The 17,828-nt window shown below is 46.8% G+C and overlaps 1 protein-coding gene across 1 annotated transcript in view; it reads left to right on the top strand.

Annotated features, from left to right (window-relative positions):
- Window positions 1-17,828, top strand: part of CACNA1B (calcium voltage-gated channel subunit alpha1 B) — a 158,777-nt gene that overhangs the window by 40,329 nt on the left and 100,620 nt on the right. The window contains exons 5-10 of the mRNA XM_049781970.1: window positions 159-311; window positions 1,809-2,008; window positions 11,062-11,165; window positions 12,159-12,274; window positions 12,538-12,594; window positions 12,951-13,040. Coding sequence (XP_049637927.1) covers window positions 159-311; window positions 1,809-2,008; window positions 11,062-11,165; window positions 12,159-12,274; window positions 12,538-12,594; window positions 12,951-13,040 — 720 coding nt within the window. The remainder of the gene's footprint in view (window positions 1-158; window positions 312-1,808; window positions 2,009-11,061; window positions 11,166-12,158; window positions 12,275-12,537; window positions 12,595-12,950; window positions 13,041-17,828) is intronic.

The following is a 17,828-nucleotide window of genomic DNA, read 5'->3' as shown; positions in this document are numbered from 1 at the left end:
CCTAACCCTGAACAGCCCACTAATCCCGGACCTATATATCCGCTTCAGATCTATCTGCTCTGAATCTGCCCACCTTCTCCTGACCTGCCCACTAGCCCTGACCTGCCCACCTGCCAATGACCCGCCCCTGACCCACCTGCTTTGCTGCTCTTGCCCAGGTCTGCAGGTGGTGCTCAAGTCCATCATGAAGGCCATGGTTCCACTGCTACAGATTGGCCTGCTTCTCTTCTTCGCCATCCTTATGTTCGCCATCATTGGCTTGGAGTTCTACATGGGCAAGTTCCACAAAGCCTGTTTCCCCAATAGCACAGGTGAGCCAGGCAGCTGCTGTGGGTTCAGAAATGGCCAGTTCACTTTGTACGACATGGGCCCTAGGTCTTCCATTACAGAGAAATGAGGTTGATGATGTTTTAGCTGGCATGCAGGCAGGAAATGAAGCACTGAATGTCAAGTACTGGGGAAGGAAGTAGAATAGAGCTCTTAGGGGCTGTATCTGGAAGTGCTTCCCTGGCTGCCAAAGGGATAATTAGCTGGATAAGTTAGAAAGAAAGATGCTAATGCATCTTAGGGGCTGGTGGACAGGTAAGGGTTGGGAGTGAGAGGAAGATACTGGGTGCAGGGGTAAGGGTGGAGAGTGAGGGGAAGACGCATGGGTGAAGGGGTGAGGGGGAGACTGAGGGGAAAATGCTGGGTTCAGGAATAAGGCGGAAGATGCATGGGTACAGAGGTGAGGGTGGGAATGAGGAGGGAGATGCTGGTGCAGGGTTGAAGGTGGAGAGCAAGGGGAAGATAATTGTGCAGGGATGAGGCTGGAGAGTGAGAAGGAGATGCTGGTGCACATCCGGGTTTGTCTCATGGAAAGGCCTCTGGGCTGATGGAATTCCTTCTGAGTGTCTGTGGAGGAAAATATGGCTTGAGCTATGAATACACACAAGGAGCAAACCTCAGTATATGCAGAAAATACTTTTTAGGAAAATGTAGATCATTTGCTGCTGAAAGGGAGCAAATATTTCCTGAATGCATTTTCCTTCTTTGTGAATCTCCAGGAATTTCTTTCTTTTGATGCAAGAACAAAGCAAAGGCCCTTGTATGGTGGTGGTGTGGCCAGGCTGGACAAGCAGAGCAGTGACAGTTTCAAGGACAGGAACATGGTCAGCCTGGCTGACGATGGTGGGCAATTGTGCACAAACTGTGGCAATGCCCAGGCTCCCCTGGGGGTCAGTGGGCACCATGTTTGCAGGGACAGGAACAAGTATGTGGTCAGTTCTTCCCAGCCTGGAGCACCTGCTTCCCTCCTAGCATTAGCTGACTGAGAGGGGCTCCTTGTTGTCATTTGCTTCCTGAGATTGTTCTGTTATTGGTGCATGAGCAAGGAGATGCATGGTGCTGTTGGACCCCTTGCTCCTTCAGCACCAGATTCTGGTGCTGCCCTGGCAGCTTTGGTAAGAACTGTGAGGTTGTACCCTGCTCTGGACATGTGTCTGGGCTCTGGGTTCTTTGCTAATGGACTCCTGGGTCCTCATGAGCATGAGTAGTTAGAGTGCAACAGGAGAAAACACTGTAGGGCAGGTTCACTGTTCTGGGTACAAGATGAGAGAGTGGACAGATGATCACCAGGTGATGGGCAGCTTCTGGAGAGAGGAAGAGGGTCAAGAGAGTGGTGGAGAGCAGAGGCGATTGGAGGACCACGGTGAGCAATTGTTCCTGGGGCAGTGAGCTGAGTGGGTGTCCATCTGTCTGGCCTAATCTTCTCTGCTAAAGGGTGCTACAGAATGCTACAATGATGTATGTGCCTCATTCTGTTGCAGGACCAGAGATCATAGAGCCAGTGGGAGACTTCCCCTGTGGCAGGGAGGCACCTGCCCGGCAATGTGAGGGTGATACCGAGTGCCGTGAGTACTGGCGGGGACCCAACTTTGGCATCACCAACTTCGACAACATCCTGTTTGCCATCCTGACGGTGTTCCAGTGCATAACCATGGAGGGCTGGACCGACATCCTGTACAATGTGAGTGTCTGGTGTCCTTGTGCCCACTCCTGCTTCTGGCCCTGGGGGACAAGAAACCCTTTTAGCGGGGCTCAGCCTTAACTCCCAGCTTTGACTTGGGTCCCCACCTCTGAAACTGAAGTGGAGCACTGGGTGCTAGTTTCAGGAAAGAGTTCTGGAGAAGAGGCTGCTCTTGTGACAGTGGTGGCAGTGGTATGGTCAGGCCTTGCTCTGGGGATGTGCTATGTGTCCAGTGAACTGCATTGCCCAAGAACCCCAACCAGACAGGAACATGCCATTGGCCCTCGGCAGGCAGACAGGACGGGCCGGGGGTGGGGTGGGGGATGGGCTGTGGTGTCTTCAGGTTCCCTGAGGGTTGGGCAACCTGTGGGACCTTTCTTCTCTGGCTGCTTGATACAGACCGCCAGCTCAGGTCCTGGGAAGTGACTGTTCTGCCCCTCTCTGCCGCCTTTGCTATATTCCACACAGCAAGGCATAGGCCTTGCTTGCGGAGCCTATAGGATTGCCAGGTCCCACCCAGGCTGCTAGAACTCTCCTGAATAGGGTCCCCAAGTATCTTTGGTCACCTACTCCTATATCACACGAGAGCAAGCCTGTGTCCAGTGCTTGGTGGCTGACACAGACTTTGAGCATATGGGGATCCTGATTCTTCCTGGGGCTGCAGCACCCTCTGCTGAGTGGACGCTGCCTCTGTGGATCACTCAGCTGCCTTTGGCCCGTGACCCTGGTGACCTGGTTGTCAGGAGTCAGGACCCTGGGTGGGCAGCTGCTGGGAGACCTGTGAGGAGCCGAGACTGTGTCTGCTTTTCTGCTCACATGCAGGCCCGAGCACAGGCCTTGTGCGCCGAGAGTGTGGAGGGGTAAACGTGGACACTTGGACAGGGAGGGAAGACGAGGTGAGGTGATGTCACCTCCACTGGGCACATACTGGCCCAGGTGAGGATTAAGGGATTAGAGGCTGTGAAAACTGAGCCTCCTGGAGAGTCTAAGCCTGGGACAAGCTGTGGGGTGAGCAGGGCACCTGGATAGGCTGTTCTCGCCCTTCATCAGGGAAGGAGCAGCTTCTACAAACAGGCCCTGAGAAGGGTCAGGCAGCCCAGCTTGCCAACTCCACCCGTGAGAGATACCCAGTGATGCTCAGGGAGGGACACTGGGTGACGGACAGTGAGAGATGCCCAGCCACACCGAGTGAGGACACAGGAGTAATGCCCAATCTCAGAGTTTACAAGTAGGTCAAGATCTTGGACTCGTCACACCAGTTGGGTCTTTCCCTGTATGTGGCTGAGTTTGCCAGACAGATCTACTCCCCGCCCCATTCCAGGGCACCGTGGGTGCTGCTTGTCACCAGGCCTTATGGCTGCCCCCTGACGAGTGTGAGGGTCAGTTGTGCAGGTGCTGGTGGGTGGGTGATGGAGGCTGTGAGTCTGGGCTAGGATAGTCTTCCCAGGTGGAGGTATATCTCACCAAACTGAGAGGGGACCAGGCTTCCGCAGGTTGTGAAGGGAGAGAAACTGCTGGACTGAAGATGGAGTGGGTTTGGGGTCTCAGGTGACTGGGTATTTTCTTCCCCTTCTTGGACAGTAGGATCAGCTGTGGTCTGCCCACGGCCTTGCCCTCCTGCCTGTAGGTCAGCCCAGGGCCTCTCCTTCCTCTCTGGGGAGCTCTCAGCAGTATAACCAAATGCTATGTGACACACAGGTTACCTACTCTCTGGTTGCTGTGACTAGACACTTAATTACTAAGTCAAGGCTGTTTCTGCTCAGAGCAATTGTAGAGGTTTCTATTTCCCTGAAGTCATCAACAAAGCTGAGGTTTGTCCACTGTGTGTGTGTGTGTGTGTGTGTGTGTTTGTGTGTGTGTGTGTGTGTGTGTGTGTGTGTGTGTGTATAGGCTCCCTCCTTACTGCTGCACAGACTCTGTGGCCAGGGCACCCTGCAAGGATATAGCAGTTTGCAGTTTGCAGTTCAGGGGTGCTCTCAGTTTGGGCTGTGGGAGTGTGTTGGATTACTGGGTTCCACCTTACTCAGCATTTGTTCTCCACCACAGGGTGTGATCTGATGTTGGATTACTGGGTTCCACTTTATTCAGTATTCGTTCTCTGTTGCAGGATGTGGTCTGGTTCTTGCTAATAAAAAGCCCAGGTCTCAGGCAAGCTCTAGTATGCTCTCTGGTCTTCCTCCACTAAGCCTGCCACTTAGTAGTGGAAGGCTTGTTGGAGTTCCTGACCCTGTTTTTATCCCCTGTGATTATCCCCTGGATTATTTCCTGCATCGAATTTGCCTCCAGATTTGCTGTCTCTCCAGGTCATGGTTTTTGGAGCCTGAGTCTTCCTTCTCAGATGGTGCTTGAAGCAGTGATCCAGCCAATGACTAATGATGTTAATTCCATGATTTCTTAAGTGGATTTCACTGGCCTGGGTTTTTAAACTTGTGACAATGGCTTGGTTTTGGTTGGAGTCCCTGGCTTTTCCTTACGCAAATTGTTACTTTCTTGGGGGTTGGAAAGATAGCACAGTGGTAGGGCGTTTGCCTTGCACGCAGCTGATCCAGGATGGACGGTGGTTTGAATCTCGGCATCCCATATGATCCCCCATGCCTGCCAGGAGTGATTTTTGAGCAAAGAGCCAGGAGTAATCCCTGAGCACCGCCTGGTGTGACCCAAAACCAAAAACAAACAAACAAAATTTACTACCTTCTTTATTCCAACAGATAAGATAAAACATCCTGATGTAATTTATACATTGATGACTCTGGTAGTGTTTTTTTTTTTTTCTTTTAGTTCGTATGTATTGTGAGATGCGAAAAATGTGGGCTGAATGCTCTCATTTGCACTAAAAGTTTCTGAAGCACTTTCTAATGTTTCTAAAAGGCCTGTAAAGCCAAAAATTAGAAAGGCATATCCAGTGATCACACGTGGCCAAGCCAAAAGCCCTGAGGTTGCTGTTCTGCCGCCCACTACTGGTGCTAGGCCAGAGGAGCCTCTAGTTGTTTCACCGGATGATATCTGCTTACAAAGCGAATCGTATTCTAAAAAATCATATTAAAATAGCCGCAAAAGAAGCTGAATCAGAAGGCAGATCTGTAAGATTCTCACCCTCCCCATCACAGCTCTTTAGAGAATGTGGCATGAACCTGCTTTCCCTGCAATGGCTAATTATCAGGGAGATTGGCGTTACTACAGAACTGGAAATAAATATTCCCTATTAGGAAAACAATCAACTACAATGGTTAGTTCTTAGGGAAATTGGCACTAATACTGAATCAGAAACAAATTCCCCCATTAGGAAAACAATCAAACTTTAGTTTATGAGGGTTTAAATATGGATTATCTTGGTCAATTTAAGAAAGTGTACCTGGAATATGGTTCTCTTTCTCTGTTGTTGTTGTTGTTGTTGTTGAATTCCTTCAAACCTGGAGTGTTGGACCCACCAGGATTTCAACACTGTAGCAAAAGCCTGTTTGAGCACTTCTCAATATTTACCGTGGAAAATATGGTTGTCTGAAGGCCCTGAAAGTAAAATCAATAGCCTAGATCACTCTGGAAGGATGGTTGTAGGAGTCATGTTGTTTTATGAGATGCTGATAGAATAAGGGGAATTTACAGAAATAAATAAGCGGGCAAGACTATCCCGTGGTGTTTTGAAACTTGTCAGGGAACTTGCTTTGAAGGCTTGGGAAAAATTGACTCAGAAACTGAGTACAAAAAAAAAAAAAAAAAAAAAAGAAGGAAAAAGAAAAAGAAACTGAGTACAGGGGCTGGAGTAGTGGCGCAAGTGGTAGGGTGTTTGCCTTGCATGTGGCTAATCTAGGATGGACAGCAGTTCCTACCCCCTGGCGTCTCATATGGTCCCCAAGCCAGGAGCGATGTCTGAGTGCTTAGCCAGGAGTAACCTGTGAGCATCACTGGGTGTGGCCCCAAAAAACAAAACAAAAACAAAAACAACTGAGTACAGGGTAGTTATACAAAGATTTTTCAGGGAGCTATGGAGTCATATGCAGATTTTTCTGGGGGAAATTGACAGACATGATTAAAAGTCAGATTAAAGACATGGAAGTTCAAAAACTCCTGACGAAAATCTTAGTCTTTGATAATGCCAGTGAATATTGTTAGGCTATATTGCATCCAATTAGGGAGAAAAAAGATGTCATGGGATTTCTGCATGCTTGTAGAAATGCTGGAATTTACAATGATCTCTCTCTGCCCCGGCCCCCACTGCTGCACCTTTAACAACAAATGCTATTCAAATGCAAACTCCGGGAAATCAGATCTGTGGCTTTCACTCAAGGAAGCCGCCTGGACTTTGCCCTAGGTGTGGCAGGGGATTTCATTGGGTGAGAGACTGTCTTTCACCTCCTTGCCATCTCCCCGGCAACTGGGGGAGGGGTCCCAAACTAATCTCATGAGTTCAGGTCAGATGCTTTAATGTGGCAAAATGGGGTCTATATGAAAACACTGCAGGACACACCCCCTTTTTGTACTGGTTCAAGGATCTGCCCTCTTGAAACCAAGATTTAATCAACTTGTCTCGGGAAACTGGGTCAGGGACCAATGCCTGGCTCCTCAAAATCAGGGAACTTTTTCATTAATAGTTCATTCAGCTTCCTAGCCGAGACCAAGAGAACTCTGCAGATTAAGTTCACTTTCAGGAAGCTGTAGTCTTGATATACCATGCCCTGAAGATTTAACTATAATCCTAGCTCAATGCCCTTACATAACAGGGCCAATGCTACCAGGGACTTTAGGGATGATTTTAGGAAGAAGAAGTTTAATGCTCAAAGGAATTGTTCACCTGGGAATTAGAGATTCTCACCATGTCAGAGAAATAATAGTTCTTGTTTCCTTACCTGCAGTTTGGACTTTTATTTTATTTTATTTTATTTTTATTTATTTATTTATTTTTTTTGGGCCATACCCAGCTGTGTTGAGGGCATACTCCTGGCTCTGCACTCAGAAATCACTCCTGGCAGGCTTTTGGACCATATGGGATGCTGGAGATCGAACCTGGGTCTGTCCTGGGTTGACAGAATGCAAGGGAAACACCTTACTTCTGTGCGATCACTCAAGTCCCAGTTTGGACTTTTATAAAAGGTGAAAACATAGCTCAAATTTTATTACTTCCTTATGTTATGCCTGGCAAGTTAGAATGCATCAGGGAAGGGGGTTTCACGAGTACAAACTTTGAAGCTCCTCCATTATAATATATTTATAGCTTTTATTTCTAAGCTTAAAGAGGAAATCCAATGTTAACTCTTAAAACTCAGGGCAAGAAGTTTGAAGAAGGGGCCGGAGAAATAGCATGGAGGTAGGGCATTTGCCTTGCATGCAGAAGATTGGTGGTTCGAATCCCAGCATCCCATATGGTCCCCCGAGCCTGCCAGGAGTGATTTCTGAGTGTAGAGCCAGGAGGAACCCCTGAGCAGGTGTGACCCAAAAACCAAAAAAAAAAGAAGTTTGAAGAAATGTTTGACTTTGGCTCTGAAGTATCTGTGATTTCTTTGAGAAATTGGCCTCAAATTGGGCTTTACAAGGCATTCCTAACAGCTTAGAATGAATAGGAGGGATTTTGCCTCCAGAGTCTGTTCATCAGAGTGGTATTTGAAGTCCATAGGACCGGAAAATCAACAGGTTGTTTTCTTTTTTTTTTTTTAATATAATTTTTATTTTGATCATAGTGGCTTACATATTGTTGACAATAATATTTTAGGTACATATTTACATAAAATCAGGGGGGATTCCCATCACCAATTTGTCCTCTCTACACCTCCGTTTTTGTCCTACCTCCCAATATCCTCTTCCCTCACCTCCGGGGCTGCTAGAATATGTGGTCCTCTCTGTACCTAGCCTACTACTTAGTAGTCTTGCACCTGTTTGGTCTTGGTGCCACCCTTATTTCCCCCTCTAACTGGGAGGCAGGACTAGTTAGTTCAAGTTACATGGTTTGGTTTGAAGAAGAGAAAAGTAATAAACTAGGGTAAAAGTCTAATACGCCGAAAATGGGCAGAATCCTTCTAGAGGCTCTCATCATTGGTTTGAGAGACGAAGGAGAAAAAGAAGGTGAAACACTCCACCAGTACAAAAGAAAGTGTCAAATATCCAGTGAGGACTCCAACAATAACGATAAGCACCACAAAAAAAAAAAAAAAAAAAGCCATGGTCTTGAGATAAGAAACATGGCAGAGCACATAAAGAAAGAAAAGAAGAGAAAAAAAATAAGTATAAATGGGGACAACAACTTCAATAACCACACCAAAACAAAGAAATCAACCAAAAATAGGTAAATAAAAAATAATGATACTAAATGAAGATAAAAAAATAATATATAAAAAATAAACAATGTTTTGTGTTTTTTGCTTTTTTCCCCTCCTGCCCTGGCACAGTATATATTGGGGTCATTTGAAAAGGAATTCATTTGGCCTAAGAGATATGGGGTTTCTCCACCCTTGGAGTATATTGTCATGGGATTAACTATAGACTCTGTTCAGGATCATTTACTCTCCCGGTGGTGCTTTTGTGGTATTTGGAAGACTTCTGCTCCATCCTGGGTGATAAAATCAGACCTCTGTATCTAGAGATCTTAGTATCTGCACAGGTCCAGGAGTGGAACTTATGATGAAGTCAGTCTTTGTGGTTCTAGAAGTTCTGTTTCCTCAGTGTCATTTTAATCCATCTTCTGTGGTTAGTGGTCTTGGTCTTTGCACTGAACCTAGGATGGCACCTAGGATAGCGTCTTTCTTTGTGTTTCCAGAAGCCCCATTCCGTTGCAATTGTCTCTGCCAGACCTTTGGAACTGGGGACCATGGTTATTGTGCAGGTCATAGTTCAAACCCTAGACTAGGGCTTTTTTATTGGTCCCAAGATATATACAGTTTGGTCATGGTTCTAGCAGCCAGTCATCTGTAAATCGCGATCTTGGCTTTTGGACCTACCAAAGGGTGACAAGTCTTCTGATTTTGTCTTATTGTTAGCTGGTAAGGTAGGATAACCTGCTCTTAAGTCAAGTTGTTTCCATTTTCCTCGTTGTCAGGATATCATATTAGAGCTGGCACTTGTTGGTGACCCAGCAGTATTAAGGCTGTCCTGGATGGGATTTGTTCCTGCAGCTGGTGTGAAGAACTGTGCCGTTTCTATGTCTGGGATCCAGGGTTCAAGGCTGGATGGATGGTGTCTAATCACCTGAGGTCTAAGTTGAGTCCACATAACATATTTTCAAGGTAGGAGATATCCCTGTATTGTAAACAACTATGAGTTCCTATCCCTAGTAGATAAGAGCTCTTTTTTATATGTAAGATTTCCCCTTTTTTTAGTGTGCCTTTGCAGGGAGAAATGGTGCTACATTATATTGTTGGTGCATTTGGGAGTGGACAGAGAGGAAAACAGAAACAGGTCACACACCCAAAAAAGATAAAAATAGGAATAAAAATGTATGTGCTCACATATGTATATGTAGAATAGACTTTTTTTTTTTTTTTTAAAAAGTGAATTAACAAAGTATTTAAAGGATCAAAGTGATGCAAAAGACTACCTTACATTTGGGGAAAAGCAGGTAAAGAGGTGGTGTAATACAGGTCTTATACTTATGTTGGAAGTACTGATTTTCCCATTGTCTTTTGGGTTTTTCTTGTGGTGTGTGGGTTCCCAGGCACCTTTCCATCACACCCCCTGACCTTCTTCAGATTGGCAAAAGATTTGCGGCAGGGAGGTCTTGGAAGAGTTCTTGCATTGGGGATACTTTTGGAACTAAGTCCGGTTTCAAGTAACAGTCCACGTTAGGGGGAGTTGGTAGGGAGGGCCGCGCAGCATGAGTTCGCAGGGGAGTTGGCTGCCTTTTCTTGCAGGGGACGAGGTATGGGTTTGACTGGGTGTCCCTTCGCTTGGGTGCTGGGTACTGATTCATTGGGGTAGGAGGTCAATCTTGATGCCTAATAGATTAAGGACTGAGGGTGAAGAGTTTTAATATGGTGGGAGGTCTGGATGGGATTGAGGGGTGAAGGGATAGTTGGATTTCCAAAGGGGGGAAAGGGGAAGGTATATGGAAGGGGTAGGAAGGGAGAAAAGAGAAAATACATTAGAAAGAAAGGAAGAAGAGAAAAGGAAAAAGAAAAGAGAAGAAAAGAAAAGAAAAAATAAAAAGAAAGTAGTGAGAAGAGAGGAGAACATAGCAAGGGAATGCTAGTTTGCTTGAATGTGTTTGATGAGTAGAGCCTGTAGTTTAAGTCTGTACATTGCAGTTGCTGCTTTGTTTTCTTACTATATGTAAGAATATATGATTTCGACAAATCTATGGGAGCGTTATTTGCATAATAGCAATAGAACGCAGAATATCACATCCCTTGTCCAAACCCCTCCCAGCACTTTAGCTCAGAGGTTTCAAATGTCTTTTTAATTGGGGCCACTGGATTAAAGCACCCAAAACCCATCCCAATCTAATGGAAATCCAGTGTTCCAATCTGGATTCCCCAGTGCCCCATCAGCAGTATAAAACTAGAGGTGCTTAGAAACTTAGTTGACAAACATCTGAGACTGAGATATGAGGCATATGGAAAACCCACTCCCTGGCACCACTTGTGGGGGGTGCAAGTTTTCTCATGAGTCCAGTAAAGGGGGGTGAGTTCAGTTTCTTTCTACAATTGTATGCAGGGTTTCTGCACTTGTGTTTTCACTTTTCTGGGGTAAAGGCCCATAGGTGCTATTTCTGGCCTGTATGGTGGTTGCGTGCTTTGCTTTTGGTGGGGAAACATGGGCCCATGCAGGGGAGGGTTACACAGCTGGGGTGGTTATCAAATGTCCATGCAGAGGGACAACTCAGTGAGAAAGGTGGGATTTGTTCACTGTCCGAGTGCTGGGCTCTCTGGTCCCCAGTGACTCTTTCAGCCCGCTGCCACTGGGCACTTGTTGTGTGCCTGTGTCCTCCATTTCAGTCTGATATCGTATCTGGGCTGTGAATGGGCCAGTGCTCTTCCACCCTGTGCCTACCGACTGAGCTGGCTCCACAATGGTGGCTCCAGGAATTGCTGTGTAACTAATTTCCACTCCCCTATCCTCCTTGCTTGCAGACAAATGATGCAGCTGGAAATATGTGGAACTGGCTCTACTTCATCCCCCTCATCATCATTGGCTCCTTCTTTATGCTCAACCTGGTGCTGGGCGTATTGTCAGGGTAAGATCTGGGTGGCCCTGTCCAAAATCCCTTCTCCCAACTGGTACCTCAGCATGATTACTCTCTGCAGCCGCACCTTTTTTTTTTTTTTTTTTTTTTTTGCCATACCCGGTGGTGCTCAGGGGTTTCTCCTGGCTCTGTACTCAAAAATTACTCCTGGCAGGCTCGGGGAACCCTATGATATGCCAGAATTGAATCTTGCCACATGTAAAGCAAACCCCCTCCCCGCTGTGCTACCACTTCAGCTCCTTTTTCCATTTTCCATTGCACTTTTCCACTGGGAGCCCTGAGGGACTGAGGCTCAGAGCCAGAGATGGCAGGTCTGGGCTGGGGCTGGTGGCCAATGATGCAGGTGGGCTCTGTAGGTGCGACTCAGTGAGGACATGAGGACATAGCATAAGTGACAGGACACCCAGTTGCTGGCCAGAGTGGATGCTTGGTGCCTTGCACCATTTTAGAGGTTGAGCAGTGCCACAAGGGAGTCCAGACTTGCTTATGATCCCGCTCTCTGATCGCACCTGACTGTACCATCTTCAGCATCCTCACATTCTCTGGTCAGTCAGGACAGATAGTGTGCCAGGCCTGCTTCTTGTTTCTTGGGAATCAGGGCACCATCTGCCCTGTATAGACAGGTGTGTAGGGTCTTTGGGGCCACAAGGAGGCTCCTGAGCACCCCCAGATTAGGCGGGCATAGGTGGAGGAGGGGCCTAGCAGGGGACTGTTCCCATTCCAGGTTCTCCTTAGTCACTTCCTGCTGTCACCTGTAGACTGTGGGGCATGTTTACATTCACCTGTCCTGCATACACTCACTGCCTATCTCACACTCACTTACCTGATCTCACACTCTGCTTGATTTCACACACTCATCTGCTCTTCAAACACTCACCTACCTGACCTCACATACTGCCTGATCGCACGTTTACCTGACTGATCTCACACTCACTGTCCTGCTCACACTCGCTACTCACACTCACCACTCTGCCCTCATTGCAGAGAGTTTGCCAAGGAGCGTGAGAGGGTGGAGAACCGAAGGGCCTTCCTGAAGCTGCGCCGGCAGCAGCAGATAGAGCGGGAGCTCAACGGGTACCTAGAGTGGATCTTCAAGGCTGGTGAGGAATCTCTGCCCGTCCCTTTGTAATCCCCATTGTCATAGCTCCATGCAGTGATAAGATGGGTGATTCAGGACACCCTGGCCTGGATTCCAGCTTTGTGCCCCCCTGTGCCTTGCCTAGGCTGGCCAAGTCTGGAGCTTCAGCGTGCCTCATCCCCAGTCTGCCGGGCACCTCAGCACTGGGAGCCCCAGGAAGGCAGGGTTCTCCTTGTCTGGGTATGGCACAGGTGGGCAGGTCACTGAGCTGTTTTTCCCTAACAGAGGAAGTCATGCTGGCAGAGGAGGACAAAAACGCGGAGGAGAAGTCCCCACTGGACGGTAGGTGACTGCATGGGGGGCCCTGAGGCCTGATGAGATCTGCCCTATGCCCCCCCCCCATGGTCCTCTGAGTGAGCAGGTGGGGTCTGACAGGGAGGACTCTAGGTGGGAAGCTGTACTGAGAGTTTGTTTGTGTCCCACAAGTCTTAGTGGGGTCAGATATATCTTGGCACTATTTGTAAAACCCCCCCCCATTTCAGTGGGGTTGGATGTATCCTGACTGCTCGCTAAGTGTCCCCAGTACCCCCACCCCTATGCCAGTGGGTCGGATGCCTGCACTGTGTCCTTGCTGAAGGCCCCCTTGAGCACGGTGCTGGGGCTTTGCCATGCAGTGGCCATGCCTTTGTTTAAAGCAGTGCTGAAGAGGGCGGCCACCAGGAAGAGCCGCAATGATCTGATCCACGCAGAGGAGGGCGAGGACCGCTTCGCAGATCTCAGTGCAGTTGGTGAGTCTACGGCTGTGGGCAGAGGAGGAGGCCTGCTTCGCTGCTCTCTTCAGCATCCTGCCTGCTCCCTTGCCTTACGGGCTGCTTTGGGCACCCCTGACAGGGGTGGGGAACTTTGGGTTCTGTCTAGTTCTCTCCAGGGTGCCCTATCCTCACACCCCTGAGTTCTGCAGCAGTAGGACCTGTGGAAGGCTGAAGGAAAGTGTGTTGCCCTCATGTGCAGCAGCTGTGGACGCAGCTCTGGCTACAGGCACTACCTTTCCCTTTCAGCCTTCACCTCTGGGGTCAGGCACAGATAGAGAATCTCAGCCCTGTAGTTTCAGGAGAAGAAACACATAGGGGACAACTGGCCAAGGCTTGTCATAGTGACTAGATGGAACACAGAGATGGGGTCAGAGACATAGCATGGAGGTAGGGCATTTGCCTTGCATGCAGGACGGTGGTTCAAATCTCGGCATCCTATATGGTCCCCCAAACCTGCCAGGAGCGATTTCTTAGCGTACAGCCAGGAGTAACCCCTGAGTGCTGTCGGGTGTGACCCCCCCAAAAAAAAGAAGGGGCACAGAGAAAAAGGGAGAAGTGAGTAGGGCAGGGAGGGTGCTCAAGGCTTGCAGGCCCATAGTGAGAACTTGTTGGCACTCAGTGGGGAGCTGTGGGCGAGGAGCAGCTGGAGAGGGAATCCAGGCCGTTGGCGGAGGAGGGCTCCGGAATAACCCTGCGGTTGTCATGCAGAGACAGTAACCACCCTGGCAGCCGGGAGGTGCCAGGCGGTACCAGGTATCAGGAGGTACCACTGACAGAGCAGTGGTGCTGACTGAGCTATTATAGGTACAGAGCCAACCACTGTTAGGCCTCGGTGTATATGAGAGATGAGCCCCAGGGTCCACTAGCCATGGAGGCAATGAATGAGGGAGACTCTAGGGAGACTTTGGGAGCTGCTTTGAATGGGCTGAGATGGGCCTTTGATCTGTGCTCAGGTCAGTCAGATGCTGAGGATGGTGAACGTGGTACAGGTGGGAGAACTGCAAGGATAAGGGAAGCTGGTTCTGAGGTGGAGCTTCTTAAGAGATGATTCAGTCCAGAGACTGATGTCAATTACAAGCTGGGTTCAGCTCACAAACTGACATCACACAACTAGGTTCTGTTCAGCTCAAAGACTGATGACACACACAACCCAGGTTCATCTCAGATATTGATGTCACACAACTTGGGTTCAAACTCACAGACTGATGTCATACAATCCAGGTTCAGCTCACAGACTGATGGATGTCATAATCTGGGTTCAGCTCACAAGCTGACATCGCAGAACCCAGCCCTCAGTTAACAGACTTGACATCACACAACCCGGATTCAGCTCAGAGACTGATGTCATATGCAACCTTAGTTTAGCTCACAGCAGCCTTGCTTCTGCTTTTTCATTTTCTTGGTATGTTTCTTTTTTTTTTTTTTTTTCTTGGTTTTTGGGCCACACCCGGCGGTGCTCAGTGGTGACCCCTGGCTGTCTGCTCAGAAATAGCTCCTGGCAGGCACGGGGGACCATATGGGACACCGGGATTCGAACCAACCATCTTTGGTCCTGGATCGGCTGCTTGCAAGGCAAATGCCACTGTGCTATCTCTCCGGGCCCCTCTTTTTTTTATTGATTATTTTTATAGGGCCATTTTCAGGGCTTACTCCTGGCTCTGTGTGCTGGATCACTCCCGATGGGGTCTAGAGTACCCTACGGGTTTCTAGGGATCGAATCCAGGCCAGCCTAGTGCATGGAAACACACTACTCCCTTTACTGTTATTTTGGTTCTTGTATTTTTTTTTTTTGGTTCTTGTATTTTTTTTTCAAACTATAAAACCCTGATTTGTTGAAAAATAATTTTTTTATTTAAGTACCGTGGTTACAAAAAATGTTTGTAGTTGGGTTTTAGTCATCAAATGTACACCACCCTTCACCAGTGCAGCTTTCCTGCCACTAATGTCCCCCATTTTTCTCTCACCTACCCCCTGCCTGCTTCGGGAAAGGCATTATATTTCTCTCACTATCATTGTCATGTAGTTGTTAGTGTAGTTATTTCTTTAACTGCACTCTCTGCTTTTTGTGGTAAGCTTCATATTATGGACTGGTCCTTCTGGCCCTCATCTTTATTGTCTCTAGGTATTATTACCATACATTTTTTTTTATTTTTCTTATATTCACAGATGAGTGGAACTATTCTGTCCTTATATCTTTCCCTCTAACTCATTTCACTCAGCATAATAGTCTTCATGTCAATCCATGTATAAGCAAATTTCATTACTTTATTTTTCCTAATGGTTGTGTAGTATTCCATTGTGTAGATGTTCCACTGTGGTTTTTTTTTTTTTTTTTTTTGCCACTTATCTACTGCCAGGCACCTGGGCTGTTTCCAGATTCTAGCTATAATGAATAGAGCTGCACTGTACACAGGACTGCAGAGGGCATTTTTGTATTGTTTGTGTGTTCCTAGGGTATATCTCTAGTAGTGGTTTTGCTACATCATCTGGAAGCTCAATTTCCAGTTTTTTGAGGAATCTCCATATTGTTTTCCAGAAAGGCTAGACTCAACAGCATTCCCACCAGCAGTGAATGAGAGTTCCTTTCTCCCCGTATTCACACCAGTACTGGTTGTTCTTGTTCTTTGTAATGTGTGCCAGTCACTGTGGCATGAAGTGATACCTCAGTGTTGTTTTCATTTGCATCTCCTTGATAATTAGTGATGTGGAGCATTTTTCATGTGTCTTTTGGTCATCTGTATTTCTTCTTTAAAGAAATATCTGTTCATTTCTTCTCCCCATATTTTGATGGGGAGATATTTTTTCTTGTTAAGTTCTGTCAGTGCCTTGTATATCTTAGATATTAGTCTTTTTTTTTTTCTTCTGGTTTTTGGGCCACACCCAGCGGTGCTCAGGGGTTACTCCTGGCTGTCTGCTCAGAAATAGCTCCTGGCAGGCACAGGGGACCATATGGGACACCGGGATTCAAACCAACCACCTTTGGTCCTGGATCGGCTGCTTGCAAGGCAAACGCTGCTGTGCTATCTCTTCGGGCTCTAGATATTAGTCTTTTATCTGATGGGTATTGGGTGAATAATTTCTCCAAATCACTGGTTTTTATTTTTTTTGGGCCACACCCAGTGACGCTTAGGGGTTTCTCTTGGCTATGTGCTCAGAAATTGCTCCTGGCTAGGGGGGACCATATGGGACGCCGGGGGATAGAATCACAGAACTACAGTCCTTCTGAGGCTAGTGCGCACAAGGCAGATGCCTTATTGCTTGTGCCTGCTCTGTCTCCAAGTCTTGTTTATTTGTTTTTTGTTTTTGTTTTTGTTTTTGAAGTGCAGAAGCTTCTCAGTTTAATATAGTCCCATTTGTTTATTTCTGCTTCCACTTGTTTGGACAGTGGTGTTTTCTCCTTGAAGATGCCTTTAATCTCAATGTCATGGAGTGTTTTGCCTATGTTTTCTTCTATAGACCTTGTATTTTCAGGTCTGATATCAATGTCTTTAATCCATTTTGATTTGACCTTTGTGCATTGTGTTAGATAGAATTCTGAATTAACTTTTTTTGCATGTGGCTGACCAGGTGTCCCAATACCTCTTGTTGAAGAGGCTTTTCTTGTTCCATTTTTTAAAAATTTATTTTTTAATTGGTCTTTGGGCCACACTCAGTGACGCTCAGGGTTTATTCCTGGCTATGCTCTCAGAAATCACTCCTGACTTGGGGGAACCATATGGAACGCCAGGGGATCAAACCACAGTCTGTCTTAGGTCAGCTGTGTGCAAGGCAAATGCCCTATCATTGTGCCACCGCTTCAGTCCTCCTTGCTCCATTTTGTGTTTCTTGCCCCTTTATCAAAGATTAATCGATAAATTGATTGTATTTGAATACTCAAGTCTATTTCATTGATCTGAGGGTCTGTCTTTATTCCAGTACCATACGTTTTAATGATTATTGCTTTATAGTACAGTTTAAAGTTGGGGAAAGCGATTCCTCCCATCTTCTTTTTTTCTAAGTGTTACTTTAGCTATTCATGAGTATTTATTGTTCCAAATGAATTTCAGGAGTATTTGATTCACTTCTTTGAAGAATGTCATGGGTATCCTTAGAGGGGTTGCATTAAATCTGTACAATGCTTTGGGTAGTATTTCTAATTTAATGATGTTGATCCTCCCAATCCATAAACAGGGTATATCTTTCCATTTTTTTGTGTCCTCTTTTTATTTCTTGAAGCAGTGTCTTGTAGTTTTCTTTGTATAGGTTCTTTACCTCTTTAGTTAAGTTGTCTCCAAGGTATTTAAGTTTCTGTTATACTATTATAAATGGAATTTTTTTTGTTTTGTTTTATTTTGTTTTTTGGGCCACACCCGGTGGTGCTCAGGGGTTACTTCTGGCTGTCTGCTCAGAAATAGCTCCTGGCAGGCATGGGGGACCATATGGGACACCAGGATTCGAACCAACCACCTTAGGTTCTGGATCGGCTGCTTGCAAGGCAAACACTGCTGTGCTATCTCTCCGGACCCGGGATTGCTTTTTAATGACTATTTCTTCGCTATCATTATTTGTGTATAAGAAGAGCATTGATTTTTTACATGTTAATTTGCCTGCCACTTTGCTCTATCTGTTGTTTCTAGAAGCTTTTTGGTAGAGTCTATTGGATTACTGGGTCCTGCACTACTCAGTATTCATTCTCTACCCCAGGGAGTGATCTGGTATTGGATTACTGGGTCCTTCTCTACTTAGTATTCATTCTTCATCCTAGGGTGTAGTCGAGTTCTTGCT

Source organism: Suncus etruscus, chromosome 10 (genome assembly GCF_024139225.1).
Source record: "Suncus etruscus isolate mSunEtr1 chromosome 10, mSunEtr1.pri.cur, whole genome shotgun sequence".
NCBI lineage: Eukaryota > Metazoa > Chordata > Mammalia > Eulipotyphla > Soricidae > Suncus > Suncus etruscus.
This window is presented reverse-complemented; position numbering and strand designations above follow the sequence as displayed.